General features: G+C 48.3%; 1 protein-coding gene across 4 annotated transcripts in view; it reads left to right on the forward strand.

Annotated features, from left to right (window-relative positions):
* The window catches only part of ANXA6 (annexin A6), a 184,281-nt gene that overhangs the window by 64,136 nt on the left and 96,442 nt on the right, over positions 1 to 23,703 (forward strand). For all 4 annotated transcript variants that reach the window (XM_086931283.1, XM_086931285.1, XM_086931282.1 and 1 more), the window contains exons 3-6: positions 7,832 to 7,922; positions 8,625 to 8,719; positions 17,002 to 17,115; positions 18,302 to 18,392. In XM_086931283.1, the coding sequence (XP_086787409.1) occupies positions 7,832 to 7,922; positions 8,625 to 8,719; positions 17,002 to 17,115; positions 18,302 to 18,392 (391 nt within the window). The remainder of the gene's footprint in view (positions 1 to 7,831; positions 7,923 to 8,624; positions 8,720 to 17,001; positions 17,116 to 18,301; positions 18,393 to 23,703) is intronic.

Raw genomic sequence — 23,703 nt, forward strand, 5'->3', positions numbered from 1 at the left:
ACGCAATAAGGCGTGTTAGCAGTAGGAATTTTACATCTGCTCTGACCTGGTGTAAAGTCGGACGGCAGCCTGCACCACAATAGGAAGCCCTGCCCAGGGAGTCATCGGAAGGGCAACAGATGCCATGGAGCAACTACAGGGACAGCGCAGACAATTACAGCGGCCCCCCAGGAAATGCACCTGCCTCACAGGCACAACATCTGGCAATGTCACTGTCCACTACAGGCTGAAAGCTGACAACCAACATCTCACCCCACATCAAGCTGCTGGCTGCACACCACCTGTTGGCCCCTGGCACACTCCAAACAACACCGACAGAGTTGGCGGAGTCTCACAGCCAGCCACATCCAAGCCCCTAATGCCTATCCTGGACATCACCATCCACCTGGCACCCCAGTCCCCGTACGGCCAACACAATGCGCAGGAACCGCTGGTGACCAAGCAAGGACCATACGCCATAGCCGGATGCACGCACATGTAGGGGGCAATCCACTGCACACATGTCCCACCTGTGCCACCTGGTGACACAGCACACAATCAGCGCAACAGGAAGCACACGTCACACAACAATGTGCAGGTAACATCTGAACACCGTGGGACCCTCACCAATGTTGCCTCCAAATACACAACCAGTGTGGATGATCCCTTCACTCTCCGATAGTCCAACAGCAACCAGCCGTCTCTGGAGCACACAAAGAGAAATGCACAGCCCCTTTGCAACTTCCCAATTAACACCCCACTCACCTCACCTCCACAACCATGCAATCCACAACTCTGGCAATGCACACGTCACAAAATCACAACCAACATGCACGAAAACATGCCCACCCACCAGACACGACAGAACAACTCACAATGGTAACCTGGGCAAGCTGTGAACATGAGCCATCAATGGCATGCCACCCCAGCCACACAATAGCCAAATGTGGAGAGAGGTGTCAACCAGGCTTGTGTGAAGGAGGCAGTAGAACCATGATTGGGAGAGTACACAATGCCAAGAGTGGCTGCGAAGTGCTGAACAAACCGCAGTATGCAGAACACACCCATAATCATGGCGACATACACCTCTGGTGAATGGAGTGTAGTGGACAGTGGATGCAACCATGTCACCGCAGTCAGTGGAGGTCTTTGCGGAAACGTTGCCTGTTACGCTCCACCAGTAAGCTTGAGCAGAGTGGGATGGAAAGGTGTATGCCAGGCCAGTGTAGGGATGTGAATAAAAAGCACATAGCCCTGGGCGTTGACCTCTTCCGGAAAGCCCAACGTCTCTGCCAGGGTGGCGCCTCCCACCCGCTACGAGTCTGACGCCATCCTCTTTAGCGGAGTTGTCTGAGATCCTGTACGCCTGAAATACCCTGGCCCGCTGGACCACGAACCCGTCAGGCACGACCCTACGCAGCCAGGCGACACTGATCAGCATCCAACACCGCGTGTGTCATGGAGGGCCCACAACTTGCCAGTGTAAGCTCCAAGCCAGAGACTCCCTTCGATCAGTGAAGCATAGTGCCATATGTGCTTCTTGCAACACATCCTGTCACAAACCCTGTCCAACGCCATCCGTCGAGCCTTGCTGCCACAAACCCTGTTCAACACCATCCGGCAAGCCGTGCTGCCACAAATCCTGTCCAAACGCCATCTGGCGAGCTGTACTGCCACAAACCCTGTCCAATGCCATCCGGCGAACTGTGGATGAGGGACCAGGACAACCCTGCGGACCAATAGGTCTCACAGAGAGGAAAAGAGGAAGATGCAGCTCAGCCCAGACGAAAGGCGGGTCACAGTCACGGAAGTGACCAGACACGTGGTGCCACTGAACCTGAACTACGCAGGCCGGTGGGGCCACCAACCTATACCGGCGACACTCAGTGAATTGCCCGTGCTGTCCGCTGCCTCCGGCCTACACTGCTCTCGGCCTAGGTGTGCTTGAGTAGGCCACAGATTTGGAATAAAACTTTGAGTGTGCAAAGGCTGATTACACATTATTGCACGCAAGGGGAGGCCTAAGAGGATGTTGCCTTGCAACTTGGCGGAGAGAAAAGGATCATCGTTACGGAGATATTCGTACACTACCGACAACTGCCCTGGTGTCACTAGCGCTGTGCATCGCGAGCCAAAGACACGTGGCTGTGGGCCACTGCTGACCGCTGCCTACGGCCAACACTGTGGTCCAGTAGGTCAGAGAGTCATGATTCAGCAATGGTGGAGCCATATTACTGTACCGGCTTCATCGGAGTCAGCATCCCCACTTAGCCCGGTGCCACTAAGTCTGTTCCCCGACATTCATGGACACTCTCTGGTCGAACAGTGGTGGCGTCAGAGCCTATGGACTAGGGGGTAGTTCTCACCCCCATATGGCTGATACTGAATTGGTGGTGGCAAGGGGCTATCGTATTCCACTCCTTCATTTGCTGCTTCCTGATAAAATCAAACCTTTTGGTGTCTTGCCCTGGAGGACACCTTCCACTGTCCCCCGAAATACTCAGAAACATACACCTCGGACAATGATGCTTACCCGCTCAGGTCGCATGGCCCATCTGACTGCACCGCAAGTCACGGTCCCGTTACTGGGTGCCTGTGCCGGCCGCAGTGCAACCGGGGCCACTAACTATGTGCTGGTCAAGTCCGGGACCCCTTCTCCGGAGACATAGGCTGGCCCCTGAAACATGGGCCTTGGGCTCATCAACGCCATGACTCTGTGGCCTTGCGCTGCACGGAGCCTCCGGGCCCAAATGCATCCCACCAGAGCTCACACACCAAAATGAGTCTAGACCGGCTCGGACGATGCATCGCCGCAGGAGGCACACGCCACCACCGCAAGGACCACCTTCAAATGCCATCTGCCAGTGTTGAAGCGGTGGTCCTGACAGACTTTGTGGTTGCTTAGGCCTGTCATGGCTGCCATCATCGACCTGTTACCCTGCTCAGCACTCCAGGTGCCAGTGACTCCGTGCACTGCAGGCCATTGTCCGTAGCTGACTATGTTTGTGCTGTGGAGCGGTTACGCAGGTATGTCACCTCAAACACTGTGGGGTCCCTGAGACGTTGATGGTGAAGATGATGCAGGTCTGACATAACCCACTGCATCTGCATCAGGAATAAATCATAAGGACAAAATCCAAGAATTTTTCTGCACATGAGCACGCTCATCTCTAGTGTCCACAGCCCAGTGCACTGCGACTCACGGACACTTCTGTTTGCATGTTGGCTGTCCTCTGGACTTTATCCGGATCACCCGATGTTGCTCATCAGTTGACTCTGTATTCCACGTGTTTTCTGTTTGCATTGCACTAGTGTCCAATGTCCAAGTGGTTGCCAACACCAGACATTCCGTGCGGAATGGCTTACACTCACCCCATGATCAACACAAAAGAACACAGGGGGTCTGGAAGTCAGCTAGTCTGACTAGGCTGTCTTGCAAGACTGTCAAGTCAAAAGGTACCCAGGTCACCACAGAAAACCTTCCAAACAGGGAACACCTACCAATTTGGCAACTCATAAATCATTCAACAAACACAAAATATATTCAAACCTGGTCGACAGGATCCATACCTTCAAAATAGTGGATTACCATCAAACGAGACTTAGTGATCAGGCATATCATCTGGCTGTCCACCTTGTGAATAGGCTAGTCCCTTGATCATCGAGACTAATTGCCACACAGTCAGTTAATAGTATTGGATCAGGTCCACGCATATCAATGAACCGCCTTTTGATAGCTGATTTCTGATGGTTGTGAAAAAAGTGAACATCCAGTGCAACAAAACAGATGTGGTGAGTTAAAATAGGATGATGTGTCCTCAAAAATCAAACTTTATTACATAGCAGGGCATATCCCCTAATTAAAAACCAGAGCAGTGCAGGCGACAGTATCAACAAATATTTGTCGGAAAATGGGCCAACATGTTTCTGCCTATCGGGAAATCAATCCCTCGGCTTTCATCAGGGCCTCTGCTCTCAAAATGTTACTACTGCTATCAAATAATAATGTGAACAAATCAAAAACAATAATTAAGGTTGGAAACGATACAACCTGTACCAACCTTAATACATTAATCCTCAGTGTCAATACAATGTTATGAATCTATATAGAAAAAATATACTCATTGATATTAGTGTAATGTTAGAGTGTTCACTAGCTCCCAAACGTAAGTGCTCCCAAATGCATATTCTAGGTAAATTACTCATTATTGCTCACCCGTTTTGACAGGGGGAAAGGACCTCACCTCACCTGGACCGTGCTCAGGTCTACGAGGCCCCGCTCTATGGATTAAAAAAGATGCAAACAGAAAGCAGAGACATCATGCAGCTGCTACTTTAGCAGATCCTACTAATGTCAACAAATCCCTTCTGTTATTTGTGTCATCTTCCTCCACTTAAAGATACAGTCACAGAACACCCACTCAATCTCTAGGTGTCCCCATTTGAATGACACACATTTCCTTCATAATTCATCTAAATTGTATCATTATGCCTTAAATTGTGTCTTAAGCGCCCTTTGTGCTATTATCAAAATTCGATAGGCTTTCATCTACATAGCCCTGAAGATCTCCAAATATCAAGCACACTCCACAAATTGGTATTCTCTCTATTCACCCATCACTTTGGCTTTGTAAATAGAGAGTTACTCTCTCATTCCTAAATTACTTGTGCCCAGCTCATTCCTACATTACTTATGCCCAGCAGCTCCAAGCTTACCTCTCTGTTGGTACCTCAAGCTCACTCCTGAGACTTGGGGGAGGCACCGAACGGAGAGGACTCGGCGTTTTTATCACGAGTCTGTTCAAGGAACTACTTTGCTGAGTGCATGCATACCGTGTCTCACGGCATGCCCCACATTTCAAATGCCATATCGTACCTCAATGCGGTACAATCTCTGTTAAGGACTTGTCATCATCAATGTTGTGCCTACCTTTCAAAACAGTGAACCCTCTTTCAGAAACGGCGCCGCAATACTCGCAACGCCTGTAAATCACGGGGCTACACTCAATCGCGGGGCTACACTCAACCGCGGGACTACAAAGTGACGTCAGAACGTCACATTTGTAGTTCCGCGTTGGTCCGTTCTTTCGATATCGATGTTGCAGACAAAAACAATGTTCCCTTCCCACTCATGGGCTGTGGTTATAACAAAGTGCATCAACAACAGGGGAAATTATCCTGAGCCTTGGATGCTCATAAATCTCCAACAAATATTTCTGAATACGCGGAACTACAAGATGACGTCATGACGTCCTCGATTGTAGTTCTGACATGTCTCTTCACCACTTATTGTATTTCAGATCGAATAGAATGGTGCCTTAGCTTCTCAGGCTGATTGACCACCATCACACAATTAAAGGACTTATGCAGACAGCTTGAGAAAAACACTTGCCCACAGCTGAACTACTCGAGGGCTTTATAAAGACTCGACCTGCGCTTCGCTTAATCGTGCTGTCTATGTATGTTTGTCCCACCCATTTAAAGCTATGTATAATATGATAATAAGGATGCTGGTCAGTGTTGACTAGAGCTTAATCGTTATATATAAAGCGACAGCCAGCGTATATGAAAGGAATTAAATTCCACTATTTACAAAAAGGTCAACTACAGTAGGCACAAATCACACCCCAGGGGAACATTTACAACGTCCTTCAAGTAGTCAGGACGTTATTAACCTTGGGTCTTAGATCCACAAACCCCAGACTAAATTAAGCCCCTGTTGTTACATGGTGTCATAATTAGAGGCTCTCTTACAGTATGTCATGAAGTGCATTTGCTAAAAATAATGGTGCATGTGTCTGCTAGGTGTTAAATAATAGCTAACATATACCCGGAGGATTAGCTCCTCTATACAGGGCTTAATATGATTCATTCGGCCGTAATATATATCCTCATCTCGTCCTGATTCCCAAACTTATCAGTCATGGACCTTACAATGAAGTCCAGGGTATGTCATTGTTCAGTCCCTCAGTGTCTGTATGAAGCTTGTAAATCCATTTTTGTTCTTTCAGGAACAGATATCTAGAGACATCGCTTGTGTGTGAAGGTATAAACGGCTTCTCTAGGACAGTCCACTGAAAGTCTGCTTCTCCATGTTGCTTCTCTAGAAAGTGTCTGGTTAGCCTTGTCATGGATTTTTTGCAGCGAAATAAACTTTTGTGTTCTAACATGCGTATTCGTACCTTGCGGGTAGTCATACCAACGTATCTGATGGAGCACGAACATATTAGCAAATAGATCAAATTGTCGCTATTACAGTTACTGAAATGTATCTGTGACCAGGGACTGTCGGTACCTATGTCTATCTGGGTGGAGTGTTTAGTCTGCGCGCAAACTGAACAACTACCACAGGGGTGGTGTCCCACAGCCGGTGGAAGGTTCCATAGGGTACCCAACACTCTCTTAGGATTCTCTTTCGGGCGAGTAGGCACTAGATGATCGTGAATACTGCTTGCTCTTTTGAAGGAAAGAGCGGTCGAGCGATTTGGTCATTGCTTTGATTGAGAATCCGCCAAAGGTTCCTCAGTATTTTCTAGATGTTATTGCTCCTGATGTTGAAGTTGCTCACAAAAGTAAGTCTGCTGGTGGAATCTTTCAAAACCGGGGGTTCCAAAAGTGCCTCACGGTTATTGTTATTTGCTCTCTTCCGAGACTTTTTTATGAGTGACCTTGGGTAGTGTCTCTCCCTCAATTGTATTGTCAGATTATTGGCATGGGTTCTGAAATCCTCAGTATTAGAACAGTTCCTCCGTAACCGGAGGAACTGTCCATACGGTAGGTTATCCCGTAAGGACTTAGGGTGGTGGCTATCATATAAAAGCAAGGAGTTTCTAGCCATGGGTTTCCTGTACAGTTCACTCTGCAAGCCTGTAGGTGTAACATATATAGAAAGATCCAAAAATGCCAGTCTGACTTTGTGTGCCTCCACAGTGAATTTCAGGTATTGGTTCCTGCTGTTTAACCAAAGATGGAATTCTTTAATAGCGTCTAGACTCCCTCTCCACACCACCAACACATCATCGATGTAACGCTTCCACCATCTTATCGATGTGTGGAAAGGGTTGGTGGGTGTGAGCACATGCTGGTGTTCAAAATAATGCACGTACAAGTTAGCTAGGCTCGGCGCGAAAACGCTGCCCATGCTTGTTCCAGAGGTCTGAAGGTACACAGTATCTTCAAAACGGAAGAAAATGTCCTTCATGGCCAACCTAGCTAGGGCCATTATAAACGGTACTGGTGTTATAGTGTCACCAATATTATCCCCCAGGATGGATGTAACTACTTCAAGAGTCTCATCCTTGGGGATTGAGGCATATAGGGACTCTACGTCAAAAGAGACCAGTAGGTCTCTTTCGGGATCAAATTCAATTCCAGGAAGAACTGTAAGAACATCCTTCGTGTCCTGAAGGTAAGTAGGCATTTTCTGCACAATGGTTCGTAAGAAAAAAATCTACGAAAGTGGAAAGCGGTTCTAAGACCGATCCTAACCCGGAGATAATGGGTCTACCGGGAGGGGGTCGCTGAGGCTTATGCACTTTTGCAAGAATGTAAAAATATGGCATCACCGGATGCTCAGTTGTCAAAACACTGCCTCATTCTGAGTAATCCATCTTTCTGCCGATGCTTCCTCTACTAAGCACCTGATCCGTTTCTGAGGTCTTCAGTGGGATCTAGCTGTAATGGTAAATAAGCAGGTCTGTCACTTAATTGCCGGAGGCATTCCGCTCTACTTGAGCTTGGCTCGGATAGTGGTGTGATGCTTTTATATGTACTTGCGGGAAGATACTGTGTGTGGAGATTGGTTTTGTTTCGCTGTCTTTGCTCGTTAACATGGCCATTTTCTCTTTGTTAGGGTGCAAGGTACAGAGGATCGGTGAAGGATTTCCCTAACTTTGATCCAGACCAGGATGCTGAAGCGCTGTACAAGTCTATGAAGGGGCTAGGTACGGGAGGGGATGATTGAGATATGTCAAGTCTTTTAACCCGCTACAACATATACATTTTATACATCCTTTTCATTTCTTTGTCCTTCCCTCTGGGACTTCTTCTCTCCCCTTCCTTCTATCATTGTTTCTCCATACTATTTTTCCTGTATTTGTGTCTCACTGCCTATTATTGTTTTCTTCTTTCTTTCTTTTCTTCGTGTGCCCTACCCTTCTCTCTCTTTCTATCTGCATCCTCTTTCTTAATTGTCCCTTTTCTTGCAATCCTTCCTTCTTTTTCACCGTCCTTCTTTCTCTCATTTCATCTCTCTCCTTTCTTCTTCTTCCTATCCTTCTGTCTTCCCTGTTCCTCTATATCTTTTGATGTCCTTCTGTCTTTGTCCCATTTACGTTGGCCTTTTCTTTTTTCTCCTGGCTCTTTCTTCTCTTTCATTCTTTCTTTTTTCTTTGTTTCTATTTCCTGCTTGTTTCCTTCTTTCTCCAACAGCATCCCTTTTTCTCCTTTTTTATTAATATTTTTTATGTTTTCTCTTTTTTCGGCCCTTTACTATCTTGCTCACTTGTTAGCACTTGCTCTTTCTTTCATGCTCACACACGTTTTTTGTTCTTATTCTTTTGCACTATAGTTTTTTCGGTTCAATTCTATTTCTTCTTCTACGCTCTCCCTCTCCTTATAACATGTCTGTATTATCCGTATTGCAGGAAGTGACAAAGAAGCTATCCTTGACCTAATCACCTCTAGAAGCAATCGACAGCGGCAGGAAATTACCCAGGCATACAAACAGATCTATGGGAAGGTATGGATTATTATTATAACCTTAAAGAATTGACTAATGCAGTCTTTACCGGAAATTCCTTAAGCATAGAATATTGATCATGATTGAAATATGACTACAAGGTATTCAGAAATGTAATTTATCTAAACTAATATAATCTTTGGGGATTGATTAGTATGTGTAGCAAAGGAACCTATACATATTGATTAATATATCATTATTATGTAAATTTGAACAACCCTGTTAGAAATCGGGTTTCAGGTTGGCATTGGTATTCACCCTGTTCAAGCAGGAACCACAATCCTAGTCGGGGTAAGTAAGATACACACCATAAATTAACCCGTGCTCACCCTCTAATAGCTTGGCACAGGTTTAACTTAAGAGGTAATGTGTAAAGCATTTGTGCAATACATCAAACACTAACACTGTAAAAACACCAGAAAACGACTTCACACCAGTTTAAACAAATAGGTTAGGATTTTATTAATAAAATAAGATCAAAACAACAACAAAAAACTAAGTGGAAGTGAAGATATGAATTTTTAAAGATTAACTGCAAAAATAGCACTTAGAAGCAGTAAGCTGCTAAAGAGTTAATTGTGTGTTCTGGGCTGGGGCAAAGTCAAGAGTTCAGGCCACCCAATATGGAGCATGACCCACACAGGACGCGCTGAGCAAAGGTGTTCCATAATCCTGGTCCCAAACAGCAAGATGTGGGGTGCAGCCATGTGCTGCCTTGGTGTTGCTCCCACAGTCAAGGAGATGCCAGGCATGGACAGTGCAGGTAAGAGTGGTGGGGTGGGTGTGTGGGGTGGGGTGAAGTTGACTGAGGACAACGAGGGAAACGTAATAAAAAAACACGTACTTTGCGCTTCCCGCATCGCAGAGTCAGCGATGCGGCAAGCACAAGGTGGGTGGTTTTCATTCTTTTTAATGTAAGTTTCCCTCTTCATTGTCAGTCGCCTCTACCCCCACCGCACGGCCCCACCCTACCGCTCTTACCTGCCCCTGCTGCGCCTGGGAGATGTATTGGTTTTCTCCACACAACGATGGTGACATATCGATTCCAAGGACAAAGCACCAGTCCCGAAATGTGTTGGTTCCTGTCAAGATCTACGGGGCGCGGGTGAGCGCTGAACTCTACCTCCGTACAGAAGACAGATCCCGGCACAGAAGGCTCAGGAACTACAAGACCCGGCATGCCAAGCGTGTGCGTCACGCACCCGGAAATGAGTACTTAAGGCGCATGGGCCGAAGGGACATTGTCGAATATTTTGATTCCAGAGCGGCTGTCCGTTGTGTCCCGCTAGTCCAGTGTTCACGGGAGCACGGAGCTGTGTCTAGTTCGACGTTGGAGTAAGTATCGCAGTTTGGAACTACGGTAAAGTTACCCGGAAGCGAGCGGCTGCTTGTTTCACTTTGCATCAGTGGAGTCTTGGTCGAGCGTTGGTTTCTACGCTCCCGAGACGGACAGGAACAGAGACGCCCTGAACCATCGGTGGAGTACCTGGCTTGGTGTTCCCGAGGTATATTGCAGATTATAGAGGACTCCTCAGCGTGCTACCCCATCAGTCGTTACGATCTGCATTTTCGGCCGTTTCTCTGCACAGTGTCCTCTGTTGGCCGGACACCGGGACCGGTGTCCATGCAGAGGACGGTTGGATCACGGCTCTAAGAACTAGGAGCCAACGGCTGATGGGTAACGTATGAGAGACCTTGCATGGCGAGACTTGAATTGCTATTTTCTCTTTTGTTTTCCCTATTCTATGTGTATTGTGAGCAATAAACAAGCACATAGAAGTACATTTGTTTCCGTGGGTTATTCTTGCCGTTATCCTCGATCCGAGAAATAGGGGGATTACATAATATTCGACCTCAACATTACAATCGTCTCCCGATCGAGGCAATAGAACACGGCCATGTTGGACGATGTGGTGGCAGCCTTGGCAGCAGTCCAAGTAGAGCTAGCAACGTCCAGGCAGGAGAATGCGGATCTAAAGGCCAGGTTTGATGCTACCCAGAGGAATCCCTTCGATGCAGGTAGTGCCACCGTGCCTACCGCCCCTGCGGTAGTAGTGGAGATGCCTGTGGCTGTTCCCCTAGCCAATCCGGAACGGTACAGCGGAGACCCCGAAACTGTACAGGTGTTCATGACTCAGGTGGCATTACATTTATCCTGCAAACCCAAGGCATTTCCCACAAGTCAAGCCAGAGTGGCCTTTCTCATTTCATACCTTGCTGAATACGCGGCTCAATGGGCGGTGCCTCTTGTGAGCAGGGATGACCCCATCCTATGCGATTGGGGTGCGTTTCGTGAGGAATTCATGAAAGTGTTCGATCGACGTGCCGATACTTACACTGCTGATTGTGAACTACTTGAACTACGTCAGGGCAACCACGACGTGGTACACTACTTAAACGCCTTTCGTAGACTGGTTGCGGAAACCAAATGGCCAGTGTCAAAGCAAATAGCCGTGTTCCACCAAGGGTTGAGCGAAGAGCTCAAGGATGTCGTGGCACAAATCGACCCCCAGCCCAAGACATGTGAAGGGCTAATAGCTCTGGTCCTACGATTGGATCATCGGTTGGGTGAACGCAGAGGAGATCACAAAAAGCGAGGGAAAATCCTGCCCTCCCCAGGGACGCCAGGGGCTTCAGAAAGCGGCGTCTCTAACAAAGTTGAGCCCATGGACATTGGGGCCGTTCGGGCCAGTCTTACCGCTACGGAAAAGGAAACCCGACGTAAACAAGGCCTATGTCTGTATTGCGGCAAAAAGGGACACTACGTCCGTGATTGTGGAAAGCGGTAGAGGCCATGGTGGATTCCGGGGCCACTGGTGTTTTTATGGACCAAGATGAAGCGGGTCGGCTGGGGATCACATTGGTACCCACGGAACGCCCTGAGGATGTGTATGCGGTGGATGGAAGACGACTGGTCACAGGCCCCATAGGGCATCACACCGGTGTGCTACCGGTGAGATATGGAGATGAACATGAAGAGGGCATCGATTTTAGCATAATTCGGGCTCCAAAGTACAGGATCATCCTGGGCCTGCCCTGGCTAGAGAAACACAACCCGACTGTGGATTGGGCTACCCACCAGATCAGGATGACATCACCGCATTGCAGCCAACACTGTGGGGTGCAGGCGGTGCACACATCCGGTGCAGCAAGGGAATACATGGTGGCCACAGCGGCTGAGAAAGCTGTTGTATTGCCCGAAGTCTACAGTGCCTTCCAGGACGTCTTCGATGAAGCTAGGGCTGAAGTCCTGCCCCCGCACCGGGTCTACGATTGCCAGATTGATTTGGTTCCAGGTGCTAGCATCCCAAGCGGCAGGTTGTACGCGCTAACAGAACCGGAGAATCTCCACCTGCGCGCATATCTAGACAAACTCCTGGGTTTAGGGTTCATCAGACCCTCCAAGTCTCCCGCCGCTTCACCCCTTTTCTTTATCCCGAAGGCCAATGGTGAGTTAAGGGCCTGTGTAGACTTCCGGGAGTTGAACGCAATCACCGTGAAGAATAGGTATCCTCTGCCGCTCATAAGCGTCCTACTGGAACAGGTAAAACAGGCCCAGGTGTACACGAAACTGGACCTCAAAGGGGCATATCATCTGGTGCGGATGCGTGACGGCGACGAGTGGAAGACAGCGTTTAAGACCCGCTTCGGCCTCTTCGAATACCTCGTCATGCCGTTCGGGCTCTGCAATGCCCCTGCGGCCTTTCAGTACTTCTTAAATGAGGTGTTCAGAGATATCATGGATGAGTACGTAGTGGTGTACATAGACGATATCCTCATCTATTCCAACACTGAGGAGGACCATGTACGCCACGTGGCCACCGTACTCCAGAGGCTCAGAGATCACCAGCTGTTTTGCAAACTCAGCAAATGCGACTTCCACGTAACATCAGTGGAATTCTTGGGAGTGATGCTGAGTCCAGCAGGACAGGAAATGGCGGAACGCAAGGTCAAGGCCGTGGAAGAATGGCCAACACCACAGGGGGTGAAAGACGTACAGTGCTTCATTGGGTTCGCCAATTTTTATCGCCGCTTCATCGATGGCTTTTCGGGGTTGGTGGCCCCTATTACGCAGTTGTTATGGAAGGCGCAGCCCTTTATCTGGACCGCAGATGCGCAGAACGCCTTTGTAAAACCGAAGAAAGCCTTTATTTCTGCGCCGATCTTGGCTCATCCGAATCCTGAATTACCATACGTGGTGGAAGCGGACGCTTCCGAGGTGGCCATAGGAGCCATACTATCGCAACGTCACCAGCACTCTGGGGTGTTACACCCTGTGGCGTTCATGTCCCGAAAGCTGAACCCTGCAGAAAGAAATTATCATATTGCAGAGAAGGAACTCCTTGCCATAAGGGACTCTTTTGCGGAGTGGAGGCACTGGCTGATGGGGGCCAGACATGAGGTGACGGTGTTCACGGACCACCGCAACTTGCAGTTCATGACGGCAGCGAAACACCTGTCACCGTGGCAAATGCTGTGGATGCTTTTCTTTTCAGGGTTTCGCTTCCACATCACCTACAGGCCCGGCTCGGAAAACAGGAAAGCAGACGCACTGTCCCGTCAATCGTCTGCTCTGGAACCACCCCCTGCGCCGGTGCACTCAATCATCCCGCCGGGTGCGGTGATAGGGGCTGTACAGCCTGACCAGTTCCTAAAGGGTGTCCAGAACGGAATCCGTACATTTGCATGGAAACAATGGCTACTGTGCCATAAGGAATGGAAGATGGTAGACGGCATGCCGTTGCACGGCAACCGTTTGCTGATACCCACTCCCCGCTTGAGGAAGCAGGCGTTTGCTTGGTGCCACACGTCGCCATGCGCGGGCCACCTGGGGTTTGAGAAAACCGTGTCCAGTCGAGGAAGACACTTGTGGTGGCCTTCGAAGCGGTCGGATGTTCGCAGATGGGGGATGGAATGCATTGTGTGTGCTACAGCGAAACAGGACCACTGCAGACCACAGGGCCTGCTGCAGCCTCTTCCGTCGCCCAGCAAACCATGGGAGAGTATTTCCGTGGACTTTATTGTGGGGTTGCCGAAGGACCAGAACTGTACGGCAGTGATGGTGGTTGTGGACTATCTCACTAAGATGGGGCACTTCGTAGCCTGCAAACAAGTACCCTCGGCGGGCCAGCTAGCCTTGCTACTACTGAAAAACGTGGTACGGTTGCATGGATTGCCCACCACCATCGTATCTGACAGAGGCTCGCAGTTCACGGCCCAGTTCTGGAAGAAGTGGTGTTCGGCGTTGCATGTCAAGTCGGCCTTGTCTACCAGCTATCACCCGCAAACGGACGGGCAGACGGAACGCCTTAACCAGTCCCTCAAACAATATCTGCAATGTTTTGTGGATCAAGGAAAGGAGGAATGGGTAGATCACCTATGGCTGGCCGAAATCGCCTACAACAACGCTACCCACAGCTCCACCAAGTCCTCCTCATTTTACTCCAATTATGGTCATCATCCCAGGTTCCTACCTTTCGTTCACCCGGCAAGGGTCCTACAAGTGCCAGAAGCTGCCAGGAGAGTGGCACACATCAAGGACGCACTTCTGCGATCTCGTGCATGTCTGGAGGCAGCCAAAAAGTCATACAAGGCAGCAGCGGACAAAAAGCGAAGACCGGGACCTCTGTACATGGTGGGGGAGTATGTGTGAGTGTCCACAAGGAATCTACGTTTCCGGAAGCGAAGCATGTTTCACCCTAAATTCATAGGTCCGTATCGCATTGCCAAGTGCCTCAGCCCTGTGAATGTACGCCTATGTTTGCCTAGCCACTTGAGGATCCATCCGGTGTTCCACGTATCCCTCCTGAAACCGGCCGCTAAAGGCGATCGAGTGCCCTCGACTCCTGTGTCGGTTGACGCCGATGTGGAGTATGAAGTCGAAGGGATTCGGGACTCCAAGTGGCGGGGAGGCAAGCTTTGGTATCTGGTGGCCTGGAAGGGATACGGCCCAGAAGAACAATCATGGGAACCCGAGGCTGGCATCAACGCACCACGGTTGGTTGCGGCATTCCACAAGAGACACCCGAATAGCGCCGTGCCTGTTCGGAGAAGCGGATAAGGGGGGGATGTACTGTCAAGATCTACGGGGCGTGGGTGAGCGCTGAACTCTACCTCCGTACAGAAGACAGATCCCGGCACGGAAGGCTCAGGAACTGCCAAGCGTGTGCGTCACGCACCCGGAAATGAGTACTTAAGGCGCATGGGCCGAAGGGACATTGTTGAATATTTTGATTCCAGAGCGGCTGTCCGTTGTGTCCCGCTAGTCCAGTGTTCACGGGAGCACGGAGCTGTGTCTAGTTCGACGTTGGAGTAAGTATCGCAGTTTGGAACTACGGTAAAGTTACCCGGAAGCGAGCGGCTGCTTGTTTCACTTTGCATCAGTGGAGTCTTGGTCGAGCGTTGGTTTCTACGCTCCCGAGACGGACAGGAACAGAGACGCCCACCAAAGGAGGTGGTTGCTGCGTCTCTGTTTTGGGTTGTTCGGTTAGTGTTCCTGAACCATCGGTGGAGTACCTGGCTTGGTGTTCCCGAGGTATATTGCAGATTATAGAGGACTCCTCAGCGTGCTCCCCCATCAGTCGTTACGATCTGCATTTTCGGCCGTTTCTCTGCACAGTGTCCTCTGTTGGCCGGACACCGGGACCGGTGTCCATGCAGAGGACGGTTGGATCACGGCTCTAAGAACTAGGAGCCAACGGCTGATGGGTAAAGTATGAGAGACCTTACATGGCGAGACTTGAATCGCTCTTTTCTCTTTTGTTTTCCCTATTCTATGTGTATTGTGAGCAATAAACAAGCACATAGAAGTACATTTGTTTCCGTGGGTTATTCTTGCCGTTATCCTCGATCCCGAGAAATAGGGGGATTACAGTTCCAAAGAAGATGCACTGGGTTTCTCCACGCAGTCAAAGAGATACATTGATTGTCCTTCTGAAGTGGCTGCAATGCGGTTAATCTGATGGCATTGTTCCGATGGTGATGTGCTGGTTCTGATTGTGATGCGCAGGTTCTGTTCCCGCAACAGCAGTGATGCCTTGATTCTGCTCTCACAGCACAGGATGCGCCGGATCTGCTGGATCAAGCACCTGGGTCAACTTTCAATGAACTAGGTACAGGAGTAGGATGGAAGATTTTGTGGTCCCTGAATCTTCTAGGAGCTGCAGGCTAGTAAGCTAGTTCTGGAGTCACTCTGGGTCAAGTGATGCATATCCAGTCAGAGAGAGCAGCAGTCAGTAGGGCAGCACAGCAAGGCAGCAGTCTTCTACAGTAGCCTTAATCATTTCCTTTCCATAGGCACTAAACATGATAACTCTACCTTCTCTCAATTAGGAATTATAGCGTATAAAATGTAATATGGAATCCCCAATGTTAACCTAGGAGAGGTGTAGGCCTCTCAGTAGTTAAAAATGAATGTGGATGTTTTCACTACCAGGACAGGTAAAACTTTAAAGCACATGTCCTATGGGCTACCTCGGGACTACCTTAGGGGTGAATTTTATGTAATAAAAAGGGTGTGTAAGTCTTCTTAAGGAGTTTTAAATGCTAAGTAGACATGGCAGTGTAAACGGCACACTCAGGCTCCGCACTTGATACATGTTTAAGCCTAATGGCAACTTGAGTGGGTGGCACAAGCAGTGCTGCAGCCCCACTAGTAGCAATTAAGTTACAGGTCCTGGGCACATGTAGTGCACTGTATTAGGGATTTAAAGGTAAATTAACTGTGGCAATTGTGAGCACGTCAATCAAACAATGTTTAGGAGAAGGATCACATGCACTTTACCACTGGTTAGCAGCGGTAAAGTGCTTAGAGTCCTAAGACCAGCAACAAGAAATCAGCAAAAATATTAGGCAAGCAGGCAAAAAGTTTGGAGAAGACCACCCTAAGGCTGTCAGTTCGAACAATACCATTTTGACACTTATGACCTGGTTTAGAGTTTGATGAATGGGTTACTCTGTCACTACATGATGAATGTCCTATCCGCTTTATTGCAAGTGCTATGATATAATGCACTTGTAACAAACTGGACGGGATATCTATCTCATTTTTGGAGGTGTAACCTACCAACCAATCTCTGAATAAGGTCCTTGATGTCTCTAACAAGTAGTCCATCCTTGGAGGGTGGCCATGAATGCTGCTGGCCATGTGATTGAGACTTAACTAAACACTCTACTGTCAATACTCTGAGACGAAAAATGTTTACCTAAATGTTCACAAGCCAATGAGTAACTTTCTACCATCTCTTACAAATTCCCCAATTTGTGTCTTCATCTTGGTCTAGGATCTAATTGATGACCTGAAGTACGAGCTAACAGGAAAGTTTGAGCGGCTCATTGTGGGTCTGATGAGACCTTTAGCATACTTCGATGCCAAGGAGATAAAGGATTCACTTGCGGTAAGAAAGTTCTGTCAGTGTGCCAAGTGCTCATGAATGATTCATGGTTGGATCTCTGTGTTAAATGTACTGAAGGGAAACAGCCTTTTCGACGCAACCCTTACAACGCATGCCATGACATCGCATGCCGTTGCAGAGCAAAAGGTGTGCAGCAGTGGGTGTTGGATTTAACTCCAACACCTTCCCTACTGCTGCACACACTGGAGTTGGAATAGAAAATTAATCTATTCCAACTTCCAGCGCTCCCCCGACAGAAAGTCGGGGTAAAGTTTTGCGCTGTAATCGCATGCGTTGTAATGTCACATATTCGTGCTGAATGATCCATAGTTATATGGTCTCAGCTGCTTGTTTAACTCCTCTATTCCATGTGTTGCCTGAGAAATTAAACCACTGAAAAGAAATACAGCAACAACAAATGATGAGAAGACAAAAATACCAAGAAATGTGTTTTTGAATTTGTTTACTATACCCCTTGTTTGGAACTGGGAATACTTTACCAAAAGTTTTATCAATATATAAATGCATTGACGATTCCTGCACTATTCCCTAATTAAAATATGATTTCTGTGGGCTTAGAGGTGGCACCCACCAGCAGGGATTGTCAAACACGCAGCAATTTTAGGCCCTGTCCAGGAGGAGTAGGCCATAGTGGGGTTTGCTCCCCCCTCCCCATTTATACAGAGTAAAATTTTACAAGCACTTCCTAAAATAAGCATAACTTTGGCATCGTACAACTTGTTGTGTTTATGTCGTCCTTAATTATATATGAACTTTTGTGTAGGTTGTCTGAAACCTGGCAGCATTTGGGGTAAATGAGTGAGCAGAAATAAATGCTGCTGCTTTTTCCGATTGTACATCGCACACATTGATGAGTTAATGTCATTCGTCTTGTTGTGTCTCCCTCCCTGGTACTTTCAGTGCTTCCACTAGCCTTTCTGTATCTCTGTCAGTTTCTAACCATTAACACAATTGTCTTTCTCTTAGATCCTTCTATTCTGTTGCCCACTTACATGCTCTGAATATAAACCAGCCCTTTCATAGAAATATTCTTTTTTGCAGGATAAAGGCTCTTGAAGGTCCTCCTCAAATTGAGAGGGGGATTTCTATATTAGAAAATATCTAAATAATTGCCCTGATGCAAGATGGTCACGCCAAGGCTTCACTTTGCTTCCTTTCTTCCTAACAGGGCATCGGCACAGATGAAAAGTGCTTGATTGAAATCCTCGCCTCACGGACCAATGAGCAGATCCATGCCCTGGTGGCAGCCTACAAGGATGGTAAGGGGTTGCATGAATGCCCTGGCAATCTTCAAAGATGGCGGTGCCAAGTGCATGGAAGCTTGAACAGGTTCAATCGGGTTGCACCATTGTGTAGAAAAAGAGTGTAGACTCTATTACCCTAAAGTAGAATATGAATGCTCACTTCGAGGTTTGGTAGGGAATTTCTAATGTGAATTACCAACTGAAACAAGGGGTTAAATGTGTGCAGTAAGAAAATCTCCCTTTGAAGAGGCCTCCCACTCTTAGAAGACATGTAGGGTCATTGTAACATGCAGTCTGTGAGGCGGTAAACAGTGTTTTTTCTCATGTACATTTCGCAGTGCTGTAATAATACTAGTCAAATGGAATGTGACATCCACAGTTTTGTAATGGGGGTGTCTATATTGGTATACTTGATGGGAATAATTGTTATTGGGCCACAGACACTCCTTTTGTACCGTGCGTCGAGGTGCACGCCAGGATGTAAAATTCGTGCCAGAAATGCCCTGTTTTGAAAATTAAGGATAGTAACACCCTTGAAGTATTTCCTGAGAAACAAACCAATGTACGTTGACAAGCAAACGCTGCTGCGGAAGAGTAACATGTGAAGAAACGCGGGGTTTAAGGGCAGAAGCCCTCCCCCTCCAGCAGCGCTGATGCGGACAATGGTGGGAAGGAAGTGGCGGCAATTACTTGTGTTTGTTTCAGACACGGAGCACCTTGGGAGTAAAATCAGAGAATGGCGGCGGTGGAAAGAGGTTGATTGGGGTTTCCCCGGCTGTCTTGAAAAGTGAGCGCGCCGTTTGATTGGAGGAAGGCGTGTCATCCTGGGCCTGGCGTGAAAGCTGCTGCACGCGCACGCAGGCCCCCTGGGGGGCTTGGCACTGTTTTCCTGTGCAGTGAGTTCTCTTAAGGAGAGAAGCAATTGGGCGGGGGAGGGGCAGGTGGTAGAGGGGCATTAATAACTGGTAGCCCTATATGCTACCCATTCCCTTGTTTATTTTAATGTATTTATTTCCGGTTATGTATAGCGCGGATTGTGTGAAGTCCACGTTAAAGCGCTTTACAGTGGAGTAGAGGATAAAATAAGATTGTGGAGAAGAGGCCGCATTAAAATATACATTCGATAAAAAAGCGAACTTGTAACACTGCCCTTGAATATTACTGTGCTGATAATAACAGTTGTGAAATGAAAAACGTGTAGACATATTTATGTGTTCAAAAATGATACCAGGGTCTGAAATAGATAACGGCATATATTAAGGATGGGACGGTAACCATAAGGACGACTAGCGGGCCAAAGCATGTCCAGTAAGTGATGGATGGGTTAATGCGGGTGTCTTCGTTTTGGGATAGCAGTTCTTTCGTTTTTATTGACATATATATATCCCAGCGTAATGGTGCGCATTTAGGATGAAAGGTTGAGTGTGAACCGCTAGTAATGAAGTGGCGGCAATTACTTGTGTTTGTTTCAGACACGGAGCACCTTGGGAGTAAAATCAGAGAATGGCGGCGGTGGAAAGAGGTTGATTGGGGTTTCCCCGGCTGTCTTGAAAAGTGAGCGCGCCGTTTGATTGGAGGAAGGCGTCCTGCCCATTAAAAGCACTGTGACAAAGGGAAAATCCGCTTAGCATCCATCGAGTCATCGCCCCATGCCTTAAACATGATTCTGAAATTATGTAATGTAATGTAATATAGTGCTCATGTAAAGCACTTCAATGCCTTTGTGCCGAGCTCGAGCAATATACAACTGTAAATGAAGGTCAGCAGTGCACCGCCCAAAATCGGAAGTCGAGAACTGTTCCGACATGTGTTTTTCTGGCTCACCCGAGCATGCTTCATTACTTCCTGGAGAGCGGGCGGGCAGAGAGAGTGAGGGGGCGGAGCGGGGGTGTGGGAGGAGTGCGGCTGGCTGCCTGATAGAGTGGAGAGCGGGCGGGCAGAGAGAGTGAGGGGGCGGAGCGGGGGTGTGGGAGGAGTGCGGGAACAGACGGGAGGGGAGGAGAGTAGGAGGAGGAGTAGGGGAGGCACGGCCTAGCGGCCGTACAATCAAGAAGTGAGGGGGCGGGAGAGTAGGCAAGGCAGGCGGCTGGGGCCATGTGCACGCGCTTTTAAGCTCAATGCGCATGCACATTGAGCTTAAAAGTCACGGGCACTGCAAGGAATCGCCACGATTCCTTGCAGTGTGGATAAAGAGTGGATAAGCCCCCATAGTCTCGCTTGCTCGATGCGCATGCGCATCGACAGGCGAGACCTAAAACCAGTTGTCACAATGTAAATAGTTCTGCCCTGCACGTGTGACCCTTTCCGTCTTGGGCAAGGTTTGTAAGTCCAGTTCAGCTCTATTTTAAGAAAGGTGCAGTATGGGCGGATCCTATGGTCTAAATTGAAGAAGAGGCTCTAATATAAAGAATGATATGATCTTACCACTTCTAGAAAAGGATTTGTTTGTCTTCTTCCACTGGAATTCCATTGTTTGAGCATCACAGGATTTTCTTGTTACCTTATTTTGTTTCAAAACCACACAATAGGCCAAATCATGGCAAATACAGAAGAGGCAAACTTTACATACCCTGCTTCTTTTTTTATGTCTCGTGACCTATCAATGCGCATGCGCATTGAGAGAAGCGAGACTAAAGCGACTTAAACAGACTTTACCCAACTAGTATCCCAACTGGCGATTTGGTGCTGTGCCCGTGTGCTTTTAGGTCATTTGACCTAAAATGCGCGTGCACATCATCAAATCGCCATCTGTTCCCCAGCAGCACTCCTCCCACACCTTTGAAGTGAAGCTTAGCTTCACTTCAAAGGCCCCTGCTGCTTAACACCCTCATCCCCGCTCTCCCCGCTCGGCCCCCTCCCCTGCCCGCTGTGTCGCATTTCTCCTCCCCCCTCCCCTTCTCTGCCTTCCCTCATCGTGATAAGGTCGCTCTCCCCGCTCGGCCCTCTCCCCGCTCGGCCCTCTCCCCTGCCCGCCGTGTAAAACTACCTTTCCCTCTAGCGCTGCTTAAGTATTGGATTGTAGTTAACAGATATGTGGTCGCCCTCTTCCCGGCACAGTCTGACTTTGCAGTTTGTTCCTACACACCCCCCTCTCTAGATCAATGACCTTTAAAAGGTGAGAAACTCGTATTTACATTTTCAAGGCTAGGCGAGGACGTGTGGATAAACGGAACTTCAAGAGCGAAATAAAAAAATCACAACCTTGGAAAATATCGAACTTGCAACTTGCAATTTAGCCTTTCAGAACCGGTTTATTGACTCTCTTGCACGTTTGGTACATACATAAACCCACAAGCTCGTTTATATAATAAATCCTATATTAAGCCACTGTCATGCTAGAAATGTGGGACTCCGTGGTTCCTTGTGTTGCTATCTGAGACGCCACACCAAAGTGATACGAACTCTGGAGCGGTTATAAACCGCTCTGTGCATCAGCTATAAAAACCGGGGCACAGCCCCCACGCTCCTTCCCGGCGCTATCTGTGCGGTAAATAAATTATTAAACGGGTTGGTGGCGCGAACTAGTCCACGAGTCTCTGACTCCACAGGGCTTCATAGTATAAGCCGCTTTATTGCCAGTTCTAGGAAAGACAACATATGCCAGGGAGGAAATAGTCAGTCAACCCACTTTAAAGAGTACTGCTAACAATATAAACCTCGCCACCACTCGGGAAGTTTACAAGCCTCTTGTTAAACGAGCTCTGAATGTGGGAACAGGGACTCCTGGGGCCTATTTGTGGGGAAAGACATATAAAACACGCCAAAGGTAGGATTCGATTCTATGTTGTGTACACTGCAAAGCGGTTTACAATATTTTAATTTGCTGCAAGGCAATTAACTACCGCCGTGTGATAAATTCACACCTCCTGAAAAGAAAAATCCAAACACTTCCATGTTTTGCAAATTGTCATGAACGAATGTGAGATTATACAAGCTAATCTACTTGCTATGTACAACTCCTGTCCATTCATTTGCCCCCCCAATCAGTTGGAGTGCGTTTTTTTCACACCTTATTGATAAGACCTCCCTGGATACAAAATAATGCAAGTCACAAACCTTTTTTAAGTAACTGAGCCTATATAGGCTCTTCACATTCGTACGAAAAGTAGAATGGAATAGGCTTGGAGGGCAGTCTCCGACTTCCTGAAACATGTTACACCACCATTTGTTCTTCATTATTTTACATGCTCCATAACAGGGAAGTTTCCAGCAACTGATAAAAGACGCAATAACATGGCTATCAAGTCAAGCACAAATACCTCATAAATCATATGCTTGTCTCCAGGAAGTGCATACCTTAGCTGCCCTCGAACCAAGGACTGGTTAGAAAGGTGCAAATAAAAAAAGGTTTTTAAAGGCTTTTTGAAAAGTGGAAAATAACTCTCCCCCCTCCCATCTTCCCTCTCTCCTCAAGCTCCCCTCCCCCCTCTCTTCTCACTCACCCCTCATTCTCTCCCCTTTCTCCCCTCGCCTCTCCCCTCTCACCACTCTCCCCTCCCTCTCTCAAATCCCACTCTCTCCTCACTCACTCCTCTCTCCCCTCTCCTCACTCACCCCTCTCCTCACCCACCCCTCTCCCCATCTCCCCTCTCACCACTCACCACTACACTCCCTCTCCAATCCCTCTCTCTCTCCTCACTCACCCCTCTCTCCCCTCTCCTCACTCACCCCTCTCCTCACTCTCTCCAGGCCTGACTCTCTCCTCCTCTCTCACCACTCTCCCCCTTCACCACCACTCTCCCCTCTCAACACCACTCTCCTCACCACTCTCCCCACCACTCTCCCCTCTTTCCGCCACTCTCCCCTCTCCTCACCACTCTCCCCTCTCCTCACCACTCTCCCCTCTCCTCACCACTCTGCCCTCTCACCACTCTGCCCTCTCACCCCTCTCACCACTCTACCCTCTCACCACTCTCCCCTCTCACCACTCTCCCCTCACCACTCTCCCCTATAACAACTATCTTCTCTCATCCCACCTCACCAGTATGCACTCTCACCACTCTCCCCTCTCACCATCACTCTCCCCTCCCTTCTCTTTTTCCCCTCACTCCTCACTCTCCCATCACTTTCACCTCTCCCTCTATCCCCACTCTACCCTCCCTATCACCACTCTCCTCCCTCTCACCACTCTCCACCCTCTCACCATTCTCCCCTCTCACAACTCTCCTCTCTCCTGTCTCCTCTCTCTCCCCTCCCCTCTCCCATCTCTCCTCAAGGTACACACGATTGTCAATGAGCACTAACACAGCATCATTTATACCATTTCGGCATTAGTCAACACCGCTAGTTTTTCCCTGTTGTTCTCATCTTCATCTCCCCCATGGTT

Source organism: Lissotriton vulgaris, chromosome 7 (genome assembly GCF_964263255.1).
Source record: "Lissotriton vulgaris chromosome 7, aLisVul1.2, whole genome shotgun sequence".
Taxonomy (NCBI): Eukaryota; Metazoa; Chordata; class Amphibia; order Caudata; family Salamandridae; genus Lissotriton; species Lissotriton vulgaris.